This window comes from Protopterus annectens, chromosome 16.part0 (genome assembly GCF_019279795.1).
Source record: "Protopterus annectens isolate FY-2018-M chromosome 16.part0, PAN1.0, whole genome shotgun sequence".
Taxonomy (NCBI): domain Eukaryota; kingdom Metazoa; phylum Chordata; order Ceratodontiformes; family Protopteridae; genus Protopterus; species Protopterus annectens.
Window position 1 is genome coordinate 23,930,027 of NC_056750.1, and position 17,150 is coordinate 23,947,176.

Consider the following 17,150-nt stretch of genomic DNA (forward strand, 5'->3'; position numbering starts at 1 on the left):
GTTCCGTGAGAGGAGCCGAACAGGATAAAATGTTGCTAGGAAATAACATGAAGTAGAAATAAATCACATTTACGTCTGCAAAGCAATTTACTGAGGCTTTTTGGGCGGTGCATATCATATTAATCTTACTGAAACTTCGGGAAAACATTTTAAATTACTTGATTATGCTAGCAGTTGTGATAGTGAAAATGTGGTAGCTTAATTTACACAAATGTGATATTTTAACAAATCCATTAGTGTCTGTGTGTTGGGCGGTGTCGTGTGGGGTAACAAACACATGGGTGTTGACGCTGCCTCTGCAATATAAAATGTAGTTTTACCGGACGGCAAATCTACTGAATTTTTTTCAGACTTTGGAAACTGTTAATATTACCCAGCAAGGTGCAGGCGAGAGGCATTTAGATGGCGAGACTTAAAGAACCTTAGATTTGTTTCCCCCCAACCTAAGATTCTGCCCCGAATGCACAGCACGGTATCATGCTCAAGAAAGAGAACTTTCGGCATACCTCTCAACCTCTTAGAGCAAGAAATCTGGACAAAGCAAACAATAAAAGTAGGACAGAGGCCAAAAATAGGGACATTTTTTTAAATATTGCTTTTACAAACTTAGAAAGTTGATAGAATAACAGGTTTTGCATTTGCATGGATTTCATGAAGGGTTTGAAGTCTGAAACTCAGATTCTGTCATTATTTTCTAACTTGAATCTTTAATTATTTGCCACTAATTTGGCAGAAAACCACAATTTTATGAAAAACAGACTAAAAATATGAGTAAAAAAATCTGGACATTCGGCGAAAATCTGTACAGTTGAGAGGCATGAGTCTGACGGTTATGAGAAATTAGTGTTTTACTGAAGGAGGAGCAGGATTCCACATGTTCAACTTACCTTCACTGGACATTACTTTGCGTGTGAAAAGGGTAGCTTTTTCTTACTTCATCGTATCTGGGGAAGAGTCACCACTCAGAGCGCTTACATTAGTGAGACTGGAGCATACCTCTCAGTTGTCCAGATTTTCGCCTTATATATTTTTTCTCTGTTCCTTATAAAATTAGTAGTTTTATGACAAATGATTGAGGACAAGTCACTAACTAATGACAGACATTTGAGTTTGAGACTTCATGCCCTTCAGAAAAGGATTTCAATGACAAACCTTTTATTTTCTTCATAGGTTTGTAAGAGGAATGCTTAAAATCTGTCCATAATTTCTTGCACTTATGAGTTCAGAGGTATGAACTGGACACCTGCATACAGATAGCAAAACAGTTAATATTTCCCCCAAGTTTACTGTTTTTGTTTCAGAATGTCATTGCCCCTCCCCAGTTGCCAAACTTGCGTATCTCAGCATACACACACGTTCGTTGCAGTACACAGAGACACACACAAACACACACGTTTCTCGGCTAACTCTACAAGATGAAACCAACGCGTTTTTTAACCAGTACTAAGTAATGAATGATGCAGGTAAAATGAAGATGGTTTCTTTTTAACCAGCTAAATCCTGATAATATCAGCTTAAACCAGAAATTACCGTTTTTAACTAAACATGACTATTTTATACAGACTGTGCTTAAATTCAGCAGGCGCAATAATGTGTATCCTATAGCCATAAATCTGAGAACGTTTAACTTTTTTTTGTGTGTTAACTGCAAATAAAGAATAACCTTGTTATGAACGTAAGTGGCTTTTGTATCAGATCCGGTGATGGTTTGGTGGTGCCCACATTGTACACCTTACATGGCACATAACAATGGTGTAATGTTAATTGCAACTTTGCACCTTTTCTCCAAAAAAACAGTGAAACAGAAACAAGTCAAGTATAGTAAACAGAGAACGTGTGTTAGGAGGAAGGTCAGTGTCACAGAGGAGAGTGTGTGTGTGTGTGTGTGGGGGGGGGGGGGGGGGCTGTATGCAGACAAGTAATATATTCTCATCTCGGCGTTGCTGCATTTGCCATTGTAGTGTCACTGTTTCTGTCAATGTGAATATTTAGGGCTGCATTTGTAGTGCTGAAGCTAAATCCTGCTGTCCATCTGTCGGCTTCCTGAGCTAGGTAGGGTGCTGTTCGCACTGCGTCACGGTTACCAGCTGCTTTCTGGCTGGCAGTAACCAGGCTCACGGCCACTTTTAAGGAGGGGGACATTCCCATTTGAAAGCGACCATTTAAAGCACTTAGGCAATTATACACTTACTACTCGTATTACTGTATCAGCGTCATTGTTTGTCAAAACAATAGCAACATTTTCTTCCAGAGGTGTGAGGTTCATCTTTACAAAAGCTAACACAAGTAACCCTGCTGTGATGTCATACATGGGGAATTAATAAACGTGTCAGCTGGAAAGAGAAAACACTTCTTATAGAGGCTGCAAGCTTGCCTTAAAGCAATAATTGGAGATCTTTCCCCATATGTAAACTTGGCAAAACATTACTTACACTGGTAAGTTTTAGATATGTTGTCATTCATTCTCATACACCAAAATGTCTTGTGTCTTACTAGAACAATAACAGCTGGAGAGGTTGGAAGCTGACCATATGGTTTATATGAAGTTTATTTAAACATTAAAAAAGAATTTACTTCTTAAAATAAGAATAATTCAATTTCATTTGTTTCTATCTGTCCCTGCGTTCCCCAATCATCACCCTGTGAGAAGGGGACTAAATATACATGTACAAGATGTATCACTTCACAGTACCAGAGCTTCACAAATAAATAATGTCATATACATTTCCACAGTATATTTACAACATTATACAAACATTTTGCAGTTCTTACAGCTAATTTACAAAGCAGCCCAAAAGGTTGCATTCCTGGTGTTATAAAGTGAGGATATATTAACGAACGTAGTAACAGCCCCTTTTATTTTTAACACTTACATTGATTCGATAAAAGAGTGGAGCAACAGTGCATAAAGAGGGCTCTATTTCAGGGGACTCATTCTGGAAGAATTGCAATAATTACGTCATATCGGTAAGTCACCAACGTCACAGAGCTGTCTTGTTAAAAAATATTTTCGTAAAAATAAAACAAAATAAAGATAAATATAAAGCTTTTCTACACCATTACATTTAGTTGTGGGTAAAGTGGGCACTTTTTATTTGGGCACCTTCATGAGGTGTTTGACACTGTGGTTGAATCATTTGCTGGCATTATACGTTCTGTTTCCATATATTTAGAATCTGCATAATTATTTGCAAGTACAAATGTAGAGGATGCAGTTGATTTAAGATGACTGCATATAACCAGAATGCCTGTGCGAATGCTAGAATAACAAGTGCAAAACGACACTAGGATACGTTTGCAGTATGACAGGACTGGAAACCAAATAAATAGCTTGCATAAATTGGCTGTGATGTGGAGTGGATGTCCAGCCAAATTAACCAATTTCCAGATTTTAAAACAGTCATATTAAGTAAAACATGGGCAATACATGTATCTTCAGCTTTAAACCGAATTACAAAAATACAGTTCTGAATTTATTTAATTACCAAAACTGCTAACTATTGAGGGGATTGGTGGCTGTCATTTTTTTCAACTTTAATTTCTTCTTAAATGCATTTAGCCATTTGGCTAGAATTATGAATGAAAGAAGTCGTTAATATGTCTGACAGCACGGTTTCCAGAAATACAACAGTACTTGCACGGACACACCAAGAACGTTTATTTCTGTGATGTCTTCGTAACTTGCCATCGCCCACTTACCACGACTCCCATCTCATAGGAAGACCCATTCTTGTTATTGTCTGTCCCAGACTGAAAGGGCAGAAATACCCCGTATTACCTGTCTTTGCGCACAATCCAAGATCATCATCCCAAGGGTTGCACTTTGAACCACTGGAATAATTGACCACATATCTCTTTAATCCCCAAGGAAGAAATTCCCTTTTATATTGTTATTCACAGCCCTTTGGCAGCCGCAGGCTCAGCTTAAATTTAAAAAATACACACAAGGGCTAATGATATTTAATGTTTCTCTTATTGGTACATGAGACTCAGGAGCCGGACATAAAATCAGATCCACGTATGTGAAATGCGTCTTTTTGTCAAGTTTGTGTAACAACTCCATACTGTGTCACAGTCAGTTCTTTTCAAATCCATATTATCTATTTGAGTAATTTCAAAGTTCATTCGGTTATCTGAAGCTCTTGAATCGTGTGGATTTTGTATCTCCTGAGTAGATAACGCATTCTTTTGCTTCGTCAACAACAGACGTTAACCTGATTTTATCTTGTGAATATTGTAAGCATGTTGTGAATTACAGACACGTTGATGTGCATTGTCCCCTTATTTGTAGAAATCTGTGCACTTTATGAACATCTCTTGTAAGTAGGAGAGGAGTTAACCTGGACTTTAGGGGCACTTGGCTTAGTAGTCTTAGATGACCTTTGGCTGGGCAGTTTTGTTTGCCTTGTTATCCCCGGAGCTCCCCTTCTGCATGACCATCGGTAAAACTCACCGCGGTTGCGCAGCACGGGGTAGGACGCCTGCGAGCGGTGGCAGAGGAGGGGGCGGTTCGGTGCTCCCCTGTAATCCGTGGATAAGTAGCCGTGGCACCAGTGGCCTCTGCAAGGCCGGGGGTGGGGCACTAGGTCCCCTGTACAGATACAGAGCAGCTCCAGGATCTAAGTTTGAGACTAGGCTTTGTGGATAGAAATAAGGCGATGGGAACATCCGCTGCAGAGCCGAATAGTTTCCAGCTTCGGCCAGAAGTTCCAGTCCCACTGCTGTCTGCCTCTTCCATTTAGTCCTGCAAGAAAACAGATCAGTAAGATTACCAAACAATTCATAAAGTAATTGTGTGTAAATGTTCAGATTGCTTACTTTACACTGGACAAATCAACAAAGTATAAACATGGTCCATCATATGCGGCAATTACAATATATTTTAAATGATAGTGGAGAACTTGATGCAAGAAAGATAGTACATGTACTGTGTCCACACTTAATTATCTCGCTGAAATCCAAGATAAAGTTACACGGCACAAAACTAGACACTGCTATAAAAGAAAGAAAAGAACAAACACATTTACAATACTGTAATCCAGTGGAAAGTACAGACACATACAATTATATTTTGACTCCACCTAAGGATAACTTACTAACTGGCTCTTAGTTTTCTGCCTTTCCGATCTATAGTATAAGCTAGTTCTCAACTTTCTTGCTCAAGAATTCTGGACAAAGCCAAAAATAACGGGGGTACAAACACCCCAAAGTCAGAGGCATGTTTTTTTTTTAAATATTTATTTAATTCTTAAAAAAGTTAATAGAACAACATGTGTTGAATCAATGTGCCCTTTAAGAACAATAAGCGAAATGAAACTCCAATGTTGACTGAGCACTTGCAGCATTTTACCTGAAAATGAAAATATTTGCAAAGGATGGGGCAAAACCATGAGCCAGAATCGGGAACATCCTGCAAAATCAGGGGCAGTTGAAAGGCATGATTATTTGTTGAGCAGAGGAGCCTTACTGAAGTCCCACTAATGGGTGAATTCCCTCGCCGCTTTTCATTCCACAATCTATTTGAGAAGGATGTTTCATGTACACACCACCCTCCTGTATCCTCTCACGACCCTCAGTCTCCCATTTCCCGCTCTGGGTGTTTTCAGACTGTGCTCTGATGTTTTCACTTTTTTCCCTCACGAAGGATGCTGTCTGATTGTACTTAAAATGTTCTTATTTTACCCCCCACACACACTCCTTTAGATTCCGTCAGTCTGTCCCTCCCGACACACACACAAAGTTACACACGCACACACACACACACATGCACTCACTCATTCACTCTCACATACACACTCACTCTCACACAAATATTCATTGACTCAGTCGCGGTCGCGCGCGCGCACACACACACGCGCGCACACACGTACTCACTCATTCACTCACACACGCACACACACTGCGAGGTATAGCAACACACATCCTATTATTTTGAATGAACATAAAACGCTCAATTCCCGTGTAGCATGATTATAGTTTAAGTACATTTCTGTGTAGGAGAATTATAATTTATAATGTAGGAACAGATAACAAAGAGGTATCGACTGATGGTTGTCACATGTAAGGTCAGAGGCCTAACAGGCAAATCGGCAAAGAAAAAGTCCAAAGTGCATAGCGCTGGGCCATATGCATACCAACCCAAATGTATATGTTGTTGTGTCTTTCGCCTTATCCCGGTTAGGGGTCGCCACAGCGGAACTCTGGTCCGCTAATGTTTGGTAGTGGATTTTTACGTGCCGAGTAACCAGCCCTGACGCACAACCTTCAACGAAGGTACGCCCATTCACGCATGCCTCCACACAGAAGACGCTCTAGCTGAGAATCGAACGGGACAACGTCTTGCTGTGAAGCGACAACGCTACCGCAGCACCACTGTATCCAAGTGCGGCACCTCTCTATGGCTTGCATAACAACTGGGGGGGGGCGTACAACCTCATTACATATACAGACGTGGCAAAATAAAACAGGTCACAATGACCACTAAATCTAAACACCTGCCATCACTGGTGCAAGAAACATCACGTTGGAGACAGCAATAGTGCAACATCACGGCATAGTCTCAATATCTTAAGTTCAAGAATGAGAGACAAAGCCAAACATACAAGAGACAGATACCCAAAATCAGGGACGTTTTTAAATATTACAATAACTAGCAGAAAGTTAATAGAGCAGCAGGGTTGTGTATCAACACGCATTTTCTGAAGAATAAGACGTGTGACATTTTAAATGTCTTGCATTGAGTGCGTGCAATATTCGGTGATAGACCAGGAAATAATATTAGTTTCAAGGCAAAAATAAGTGGCAAAGTAAGGGGCCTACTGCAAAATCCGGGGATAACTGAAAACTGCGCATCACTGAATGCGTATGCTGCCATTGAAATAGCCTGTTCGCTTGGACACTCCGAATTTACAATTGACGATCTGGTTAATGAGATACACATTTATATCTAGTTAGGCTGAAATCACCACCAAGAGCTTGCATTAATTCCCGAGACGTGCTACTGTGTTAGATGTTTCACCCCGATAAGTACGCATTAATGCAATATTTTTGGAATAAAATAGTTTTAAAAAGTTTGCTGTAAAAACGCCCTATACAAATTAAACACAGGCGATCTGAACTGAAAGGTCACCTTTACAACTTTGGGATAAAGATTGTTTGTGGTTGTCTAAACTGTGAAGATTCACAACATCCGAACCAATGTCTTTTCTTTTTCCTTCGAAGATAGTAAGTACCCCCACACTATCTAGACAGAAAGCAAAGGCTGTGGAAGCCACACAGATACATCGATAGACAGACAGACAGAAGGTGAGATAGAAGGATGTGCTAGAACTGATTTTCCGTAAATTCTCTGATTTTTATTTTAGCATTAACAACGTTACATTTTGTGCAGGCGATGAAAGAAAGCGATCTTGCTGCGTTATAATTACCACTGGCCTAATGAAAAAAAAAACATGGTCTAGTCAGTAGTCCGCTGAATACTACTGCAGCAAACATCCTTCTCCATACAAGTACAAAAGTCAGCAGTTACTTGCCAAAGGAATAGCATGAAATATTTCTCTTCAAATCATCATCATCATCATCTTCCCGGGACATTCGTGTCAAGACATCACATATATACCGCAATGCTGTTTGGTACATGCTGGGTCCAATAAACTGGACCAACATTATATCAGACAGACAGGCCTACTAATTAAATAAAAGACACAGATCCATAACAGCACTGGTATTACAACTTAACTTGGGTCAAAATTTAACTTCTGTTTTATTTTATTGGGGGTGGGGGGTGGCTTGAAGAAAAACGAAATGAAGAATTCAGGATTATATAATCAAAAATGCTTACCCTGTAATCCCTTACGGACCCTACTGCACCTCACAGCAAAAAAGCAGGACATAATCGGTTATATGCCGTTTGCATTCTGCTGGTTCTTCGTCCTTATTAGCACACCATTTTGGATTTCTTTGAGATTTCGCGTCATTTTGCATTTGACAGATCATGTGACCCATCTCATCAAGCTCTGTCAGTTGTAAGGTGGGCAACACAGGTATGGATGACAGGAAACCTTACACCTCTGGCTGTGGCATTGAGTGTCTGCTACATGCAGCTAACAATTTCCTTTCAGGCCTATACCTCCCCCTTTCTGTCGAACTCTTTTTCTATCTAGCTGTCCTCCTAAGTGACCACTGCTTTAGGAATAAGAAGAAAGGTACCCCTAAATTCTGTTTGGGAGATATGGCGCTGATACATTTCAAAGATAGTCTTTTGTATAGATAAAATATAAATTAAATAACTGGTTAATTCGTTGAATGTGGGACACACTGGAACTAAAAATAATATTTTCCACCGGAGATTATCTTATCAGATTTGCTAACTCAAAATATAGAAATATAAAAGTCCATTGTGTTTGCGTTTTCCGCCACTGGCAACCGTACCTCTCAAATGCCTATTGTTATGAGGAATAGTCCTTATTTTGATTTCGATTCTTAAAAAGTAAATGTTCCGCCACTATTCCACATTGAAAGGTTCTGTAACCCATTCATTGTTAAGAATGTTAACTGCTATCCATAGTAAATAATACTAAATCATATTACTTCACCACAATTAAGTAACACATTTAACCACGCTGCGAGCTTCCAAGATGCAACTTTAGTACTTAATCCACATGTTGCCCCTTTGCTCCACGTTAAGAGGATGTAGTGATCCACATTTTGGAGATGGAAGGTTGAGAATTATGATTTAGGGAAAAAATCTAGTGACGTTGTCTATTGAGACAGCACGCTAATTAATTTTACTTCTATCTCTCAACCTCTTAACTTCAGGAATGTGGACAAAACCTAAAATAATTGGGGGGAGGGGGCAAAGGTCCCAAAATAATATATTTAGTACGTTGCTGCAATAACAGGATTTGTGTTAACATGCATTTACTGAAGGATATGAAGGTTGAAACTCAAGCGTTTCTCATTATTTAGGAACTGCAGTCCTCTGTGATTTGTCAGAAAACCACAAATTTTAGGTGGAACAGACCAGAAAAACGAGGGGAAAAATCTGGACATTCTGCGAAAATCTGGACAGATGAGTGAGATACGATTTCACTTTTGTTTAAGATGACAGGTACAGGACAGTGAAGAAGATGGAAAGTCAGTTTGAAAAAAAAACAGCCTTGGCTAGAAGCAGAATTATAGAAATACTGCTGCCGCTGTGGTTATATAGAGATATTACAAAATAATAAAAAAAAAGCAATTCCAACTTTTTAGAGTGATCCACGAGGCATTAATATTGAATATGAGATTATAAGATCGGTATTCATTATTTTCCTGTAAACAGTTTAACCCGTAAAGGTAGTAAGGAATTAAAGGCAGTCATCACACTGAATGGTCAGATTTTATTTATCAGTTTCTGTTCTTAGGATTTGTGTTCTAAGGTCACTGCTTTTAATCTCTTTTGGATGTAATTCAATCTTCTATATCTTTAAGCTGTTGTAAGAAATCATGTAAATGCAACATACTCATGTTCTGAACACCTAGAAAAGTTATACTACAGTCTGTCAATAAATTCGGATACGTTTTAATCGGACATGCTATTAATAAAGGCTTCTATAATTTTTCATGAGAGGTGGCATGGAATCTCTGATATATACCCGCCAACACACACACACACACACACACACACACACACACACACACACACACACACACAAAACTAGGCTTCGGCAGATCATGTCTTCTCAGTCCTTGGTCACAAACTGGTAGAACTTGTCCACTGTTTTCTTAAAAATCGTTCCTCTTACTGTATTTTCTGATCAGAACAAAAACACACATTACAAGACTTGAAAAAATGCAACACCTCTCCCTTTCTGGTCATATAAATTAATCTTTTCCTAACCTACTTCCCTTCTCCTGACTATTTTTCAACGTGGTTCTTTCAACATACAAACTCTGATATCCACTATGTATATCATCCGTGTATACATAGTTTATGTTTTGTCAGCCACTATGTAATATATAATGTCATGTATATATTGTCTTTGTAGCCCTAGACCAACGCTATAAATTGAGTTTTGCCATTCACTTTGTATATAATGTCATTTATCTGTTGTGTTTACCCCGCACTGAGCCTGAACTTGGTCTAATTGGATCGATGTTCAACCCCAGTTAACAAATTCAGAATAAAGTAAAATAAAAACGTGTAAACGAACCAAGTCTCTCAACCCCGTCAATCAACAATTAAGGAGAAAAGATACATCTGATGTGAGACTAAAGTCCCAAATTCCGGGACATATTTCAAAATGTAAATATTCTTCAAAAAGATGATTGAAGCGTTTGTATTTGTGACTACATTTATTTTCTGGAACTTTGAAGTCTATAATTGTAATATCTGAGACAAAATCAGGAACACCCTCAAGTCTCTACTACTAACTCAGCCAGATTTGGACCTTCTAGATTTGTAGATGCGGTATTTTGAACGAAGCCGCCTAAACATTTTACTTTGAGAAGTGCTGCTGAGTGATTGTAATAAGAAATTATGGAATCCCTGAGTATCATTTGTTAGAAATGACACTTAAAATATAGTAGGCATACAGGCCTGAGAAATAACATCATGATTAACTTTTATATATTTGCTACATTATGTGTACATTTTTTAATTGTGTTTTCTGATTGAATTACCAGCCAAAGCCATCTTACATATAAAGACAAATTAGCCAATATATCAGCACACTATACAGCAATTTGCTAGGTGTGGAAAGATCTGCATACGTTAACGGATATTAAGGTAGCTGTCATCTTCACAAGTGATTGAATGTAGTGTGACAATCATTATATATATATATATATATATATATATATATATATATATATATATATATATATATATATTAATATGTTGGTACCTAGATAAAAAAGAAGTAATGGAAGGCAGCTGGGAAGAATGAGGGAGACTAGGACATAGCTGGAATGCTGAGATCAAATGCACAGTCTAGCAGAAAAATAAAAAAATAATTAAATAATAATAAAAATAAATAAAAAATAAAAATAAAGCTGGACAGAACAGAATATCAGCAATTCTCACAAAAATGGTCCTCATAAAGAAAGTTTGCTAAACACATTTCATCGTGTTATTTGCATATTCCAAGCCACCAGTTTAGAACAGTCTTAAAGTGTCAGTTAACCAATATACTATTTGTTATTATTATACATTTGTATTAATTTTCCAAATAGCTGTCCATGGTTGGGTATAAAACTAGATACAATTTCTGTAGGCACATGTTAAATTGTTGTAAATAGTGTTCATTCCCTCAAAATGTTTATCGAACACAGTAGTTAATAAAACGACTAATATATATCTTTCATTAATAATAATCACCACATGAAGAATTTACTTATTCAGTGCTGGTATTTTGCAAGAAGTTAAATAAAAAACGAATTAACTGCGAAAAGCCAAACGAAACTGCTCTGTTGTGTCAGTTTAAGTTTTTGGTGCATCATTAAAACCCACCACTTCGATTAAACAAAAATGACCACTGACAATGACTCCATTCAGAATTAAAGTCGCTTCATACATGTGGTTCAAGATGATAGAATAAGGCATCCCTCTCAACTGTCACTGATTTTGACTCACAATTTAGCTGTGTCCCTCATAATCCTTCCAAAAATTGGTGACTTTTTAGAGAAGGGGTGGGGATTACACTTAAATAATGACAATAATTACAGTTGTAGACTTCTTTTACTTCAAAAAATATACATTAATTCACATTCGCTTATACTGTCAATGTCTCACGTTAATAGTAGTATTTTTAATTGCCCCCGATTATTTCTGGATTTGTCCCTGGTTTTCTTGCAAACTATGGAATAAGATTATGTCTACTGAGACGGTTTGAAAGAAAACCAGCCTATAATTCCGCGATCGTGTTTAAAGTGATATAATCCTCATTTTGTCAAAAACTGGGGTCATCCCTGACCATGGGGACAAGCTTCGGGAATAAATACGGGGTCTACGTTTCTGTTATAATAACAGATCGCCTACATGAATGCTCTGCACTTTATAAAACGTTTTACTTCCATCTGTCACACACTCACCAGATTAACTCAATTTTTGTACTGTGTCCAGCAGCTCAGAAACCACTAAAACTTTGGACTCGTCTTCCTTACACTTCGTTTGCTCTGTTTTACCTCTTCGTGTTATTTTATCTGATTTTGATTTTTTTCTCTAATATCTTGCGTGCGTGTGTATATGAGAGAGAGAGAGAGGCAGACACAATGATCTTGCCTCTAAATTCTTGGCACCATAAATTTGAATAAAGGCGTATATAATGGGGACAAAGGCCCAAATAGGCACAGATTTGAATATTGCTCCTATAGAATTAGGAAGTTGATAGAATAACAGGTTTTGCATTTTGCATTTTCTGATGGATATGAAGTTTGTAACTCAAATGTTTGTCATTATTTAGTTATTTCAATCTTCGATCGTTTAAAAAAAAAACACAACAATAACTTTTATGAGGGACAGACCGAAAATATGAGGCAAAAATCTGAACATTGTGCGAAAATCTGGACAGCGCAGAAGTACGACCTAGTGATACAGGGAAAAAACAAGATACGCCAAGTATTAATGGTGGCCAGTTTCTGACCGGGAGCACTACAGGCACTCGAGTTCCAAGTGCCCAGAATGCGTTAGAGTCAGGGACGCGAGCGCTTTGTCCCTCGTGTGGGTTGCTGCTCGAGTTTGGACCCCAATATTAGTTCGGGCAAGCAGCCCCGGGAGGGTTCAGGAGGGATTTTAGGGTTAGGGAAAGGGAAGGAAGTTTTAAGGTTAAGGAGCGGAAAATGAATTTTAAGTTTAGGGAGCGGTGGGGGACTTAGGATTGCTACCTGTCCCTCTTTGCGAATGACAGTCCCTATTTGACAGTTGTGTCCCGACTCCCACGGGGAAAAATGGCAAACGCCCAGAGAGTTTTGGATAAAAAGAAATCCAAAGTTTTCTTTAATAGTTTTATAAAACAATTATTTTATATCTGAAACACTCATTCACTATATTAAACAGCCCAAACCACTTAAGTGTTACAAGAATAAGATTACATTTTGGCAAAAGGGTGAAGCGCTGTCCTTTGCACTGGTCGTGGGTGTGGTTTTGCCTACAAAATCTCACTTTTCTCCAAAAATTGTCCCACTTTGGGCATTTGAAAAGATGGCAACCTTAGTTAGGAAAGGGACGTTGAAGTTTAAGCCGGGATAAGGGAGCGTGGACTTGGCCTGGGATGTAAGTATGTGTTTTAGGGTGTAGTTAGGGCTATATAGTTTTATAGAGTTGAGTGTTGGGGGGGGGGGGGGGTATGTTCATATAAACAGAGGATCTGATTAGTGGGAGTTTCAGCACTTTCTTTTTACAGCAAACTGCAGGGAGCAGATATGTCTCGAGCTATTTGCTCGGGAGCATTAGTTAAACGAGTCTTTATTCATTTACAGCTCATCATACCTCCCAACTTTTTAGCACAAGAAAACTGGACAAAGCCTAAAATAATGGGTGGACAAAGCCCCACCCCCACTAGGGATATATTTTAAATATTGCTTTTATTAACTTAGGAAGGCGATCTGTTACCTGCGTACCTCCCTGGGTGTGCAGTAGCAAGTTCCGCCTAAATCCTGATTATTCATGTTGATATCTTCACCATCCATATGAATATTCATGGAGTATTTGGTACGTTAGCTGCAAGGGCACTACAATTACCTAATGTATTTTTGTTTTTACGGGGGGCAAGCCCACTGCACCCCCACACCTCCTGCAAATTAAATATACCAACTGCTGTAAGATCGCACTACACTGAGGAAAAGGGTATACCTCTCAACCTGTTAGAGCAATACCTCTCAACCTGTAAACATCAAAAATCTAGACAAAGGCCCACGAAAAATAGGTACAACTGGCCATAAATTTGTACCATCATTAACATAAAATGTACATACACAATTATGTAACCCCGCCACTCTGATGGAATTGTGGGACACCAGCATTCAAACGCAAATTGAACAGACAGAATATAAATATTAAACACAAAATATAACCACTAAGGTGTTCAGTTTACCTCTTGCCTGACTTTAATCCAGGTCAAACTGCCTGTATCAACCTAGACTGGGAAAAGCTATGCGGGGAAAATAGGTGTGTCTTTTGCCAAATCCATAGAGCCAAGGTCATATCCAAACCAATGATAGAGGCAGAATAAGGAGAAATTAATGATACATCCAGACCATTCCTGAGCTACTAAAGTAGCACAGGTGCTCTGAATAACACCTGCACCTACACAAAAGGAGAGAAGACAAACATATATGTGCAAAAAAGCGCTTGTGTTGTTGCAGCATCAAAGTTTGATAGAACTTGGAAAAATTCACATTAAGACATTTAAAGCGTTCTTCCCAATTTACAGCATGTATTCCACATCTAGTAAAACATGTACAGAAGTATGTCCCGAACTACTTCAACCAGAAAAAAAGTCGGTCTACTGTGTAGAAACCAGCTTAAAGACAGAAAACGCTAGAAGTGTCCAGTAGACAGGCATAAGCCATATGGTCAACATTAGTGCAAGAAATCTAGTCAAAGCCATAAATAACAGTGGGACGAAGGCCCCAAAATAGGGACACATTTTAGATATCGCTCTTACTAACTTAGAAAGTTGATAGAATAACAGGTTTTGCATTAGTATGAATTTTCTGAATGGTATGAAGTCTATTATTTCCCAACTTCAGTCTTTAATGATTTGCCACTAATTTGCTAGAAAACCACAATTTTATGAATAACGGACCTAACATAGGAGGCGAAAATGTGGACATTCTGCGATAATCTGTTCAGTTGAGAGGTATGGAAGGGTAAACTGTGTGCAGGACACGCGTTAATCATGCAAGTCACGCCCACATGCCACGCCCACATCAACGCGGACTGTCCGAGGAGGTACTGAGAATGACAGGATGTATATTAGCATGTATTTTCTGAAGGGTCTGAAGTCTGAGCTTCAGACTGTCTGAAGCTCAAATGCGCGAAACTATTTAGAGAATTCAGTCCTTAGTGATTTACCAGAAAATCACACATTTTATTCGGAACAAACCAAAAAATATGAGGCAAAAATCTGGCCATTTTGTGAAAATCTGGACAGTTGAGAAGTATGCATCTCATCAACTTCTCAGCGCAAGAAATCTGGACAAAGCCTAAAACAATGGGAGGAAAAAGCCCAGCCCAGATATGGGCAGATTTTAAATATTGCCCTTATAAACTTAGGAAGTTGCTATAATACAGGTTTTGTGTTGGCATGCATTTTCTGAAGGATATGAAGTCTAAAACTCGAATGCTTGCCATTATTTAGTGACTTCAGTCTTGAATGAGTTGCCATAAAACCACATTTTTTAAGGAACAGACCAAAAATATGAGGCAACAATATGGACAGTTTGCGAAAATGTTAACAGTTGAGAGGTATGGATTCGCGTTCTATGTGGCCAGCACAGTGAAGGACTGTGAGAAGATATTGGGATGGATATGTTAAGGGGGATCAGTGGAGAACTGGAGTGAAATGGATAACGATGGTGGAGCGTGGAGGTTAATAGATGGAGGCTAGGGATGTACAGCAAATGTGTGGAAGGAATAAGTAATAATCTATATATGGGGACACGTGTAAAGAAGACTGAAAAACATGTACAAACGCTAACTGCATCAAGACATGAAATAAAATTGAAACGTACTTAAATGTGTGTGTGTGTGGGGGGGGGGGGGGTGGTACACGCACACATCTGCGTGTTTAGGTTTGGTTTACAGTTCTGCACCCTTCAAAAATGTTGATGTGTTAGTGGAGCACCTGACACAAAGAAACATTGAACAACAAATAGAAGTCACGCGAGAAATTATCACTTGGAGAAACATCGATGAAGTGGAGAGCTGCAAAAAAAAAAATAAATAAAAAATAGTGAGGTCTTGGAGGTCACTTCCTCAATAGCATTCAGCCTCAAACGATTCATATCGTCTCTAAACTTTATTTTTTTCTGTCAATAATCTTTAGTAAAATGATTTCGTCTTAAAAGTATATAACAAGTAATGTAATATCTTAACATCCCAGTCACTCCTGTTAAAAAATCGATAACAACACTGTCATTCTTGGGGATTCTAATCTTACCAACCCAGGACCCGCTCCAGTGACATTGCAAAAGTTCTTACATACTAGACACACAAAATCTAACCCACAATCCAACTACCAGTCTCCCCTTAATCTTATAATTATTAACAATCGATCCATTGTCTCCTCCATATCCAGTTTACATCCACTTACAGTAATCACTTCATATCTTACAAAATATTCATCCAGCATTGCCATACTTAAGTCCCACCTCTTCTCCATAGACTGACTGCCATATTGTCTTTTTAGGACCTCAGCTCTGCTGCAGAAATGCTAACCCAGAACCTCTAAAAGTAAGAGATGAAACCTGACAAAACCTCATACAAAACTCCAGCCCGATTCTAGGTTACATTTCATTACATTACATTACATAACCTCTCTAAACAAGTTACACCAACCAGGTTTGGTGGACATAGGAAGAACATCATTCAGTGTCATCCAACTTATAGGTACAGGTATGACATCCTGGTCCAAGGAAGTTATAGTATCACTGCACTCGGCTTTTATCAGAGTAAGACGATGCCCCTTTAGCATGTTAAGTTACCAGATAACCTGCATCAAATGGAACGCCCAAAGGTTTCTCAGCAGGAGAATTCAGGGCATGAATATCCTATTCTTCATTGATCGCCTAAATGCTCTCTCTGTATTCAGTCTCCTACAAGCTGCTGAGAGGGGATCTTTGCTGGCTTACAGGGCTTCCTCACACCTAGCCCTGATGAGTCTGTTGCGCATGCTCAAAACAAACAGCACCAGAAACACTAGATCCAGGGATCAGAACATCGTAACATAATGTGGCTGGACTTATAGAAATATGTTGGAAAGGATCACTGTGCTTTGGAACAGGCTCCCCATCCATGTAAAACAGAATTCATTTCTGACCCTATTCAAACAAAACCTTGATATCTGGATGGGGAATCGTATATTCACTCCAGGTCTGGCCACCACGAGGCCGTGAATAAGAACAGTGTCATGCTAACTAACACCCCTAACTCCCTCTACAGATCCCTT

General features: G+C 38.8%; 1 protein-coding gene across 1 annotated transcript in view; it reads right to left on the reverse strand.

Annotated features, from left to right (window-relative positions):
* Positions 1-2,530: 2,530 nt before the first annotated feature.
* The window catches only part of BARHL1 (BarH like homeobox 1), a 28,588-nt gene continuing 13,968 nt past the window's right edge, over positions 2,531-17,150 (reverse strand). Inside the window, exon 3 of the mRNA XM_044057785.1 lies at positions 2,531-4,744. Coding sequence (XP_043913720.1) covers positions 4,450-4,744 — 295 coding nt within the window. The 3' untranslated portion in view covers positions 2,531-4,449. The remainder of the gene's footprint in view (positions 4,745-17,150) is intronic.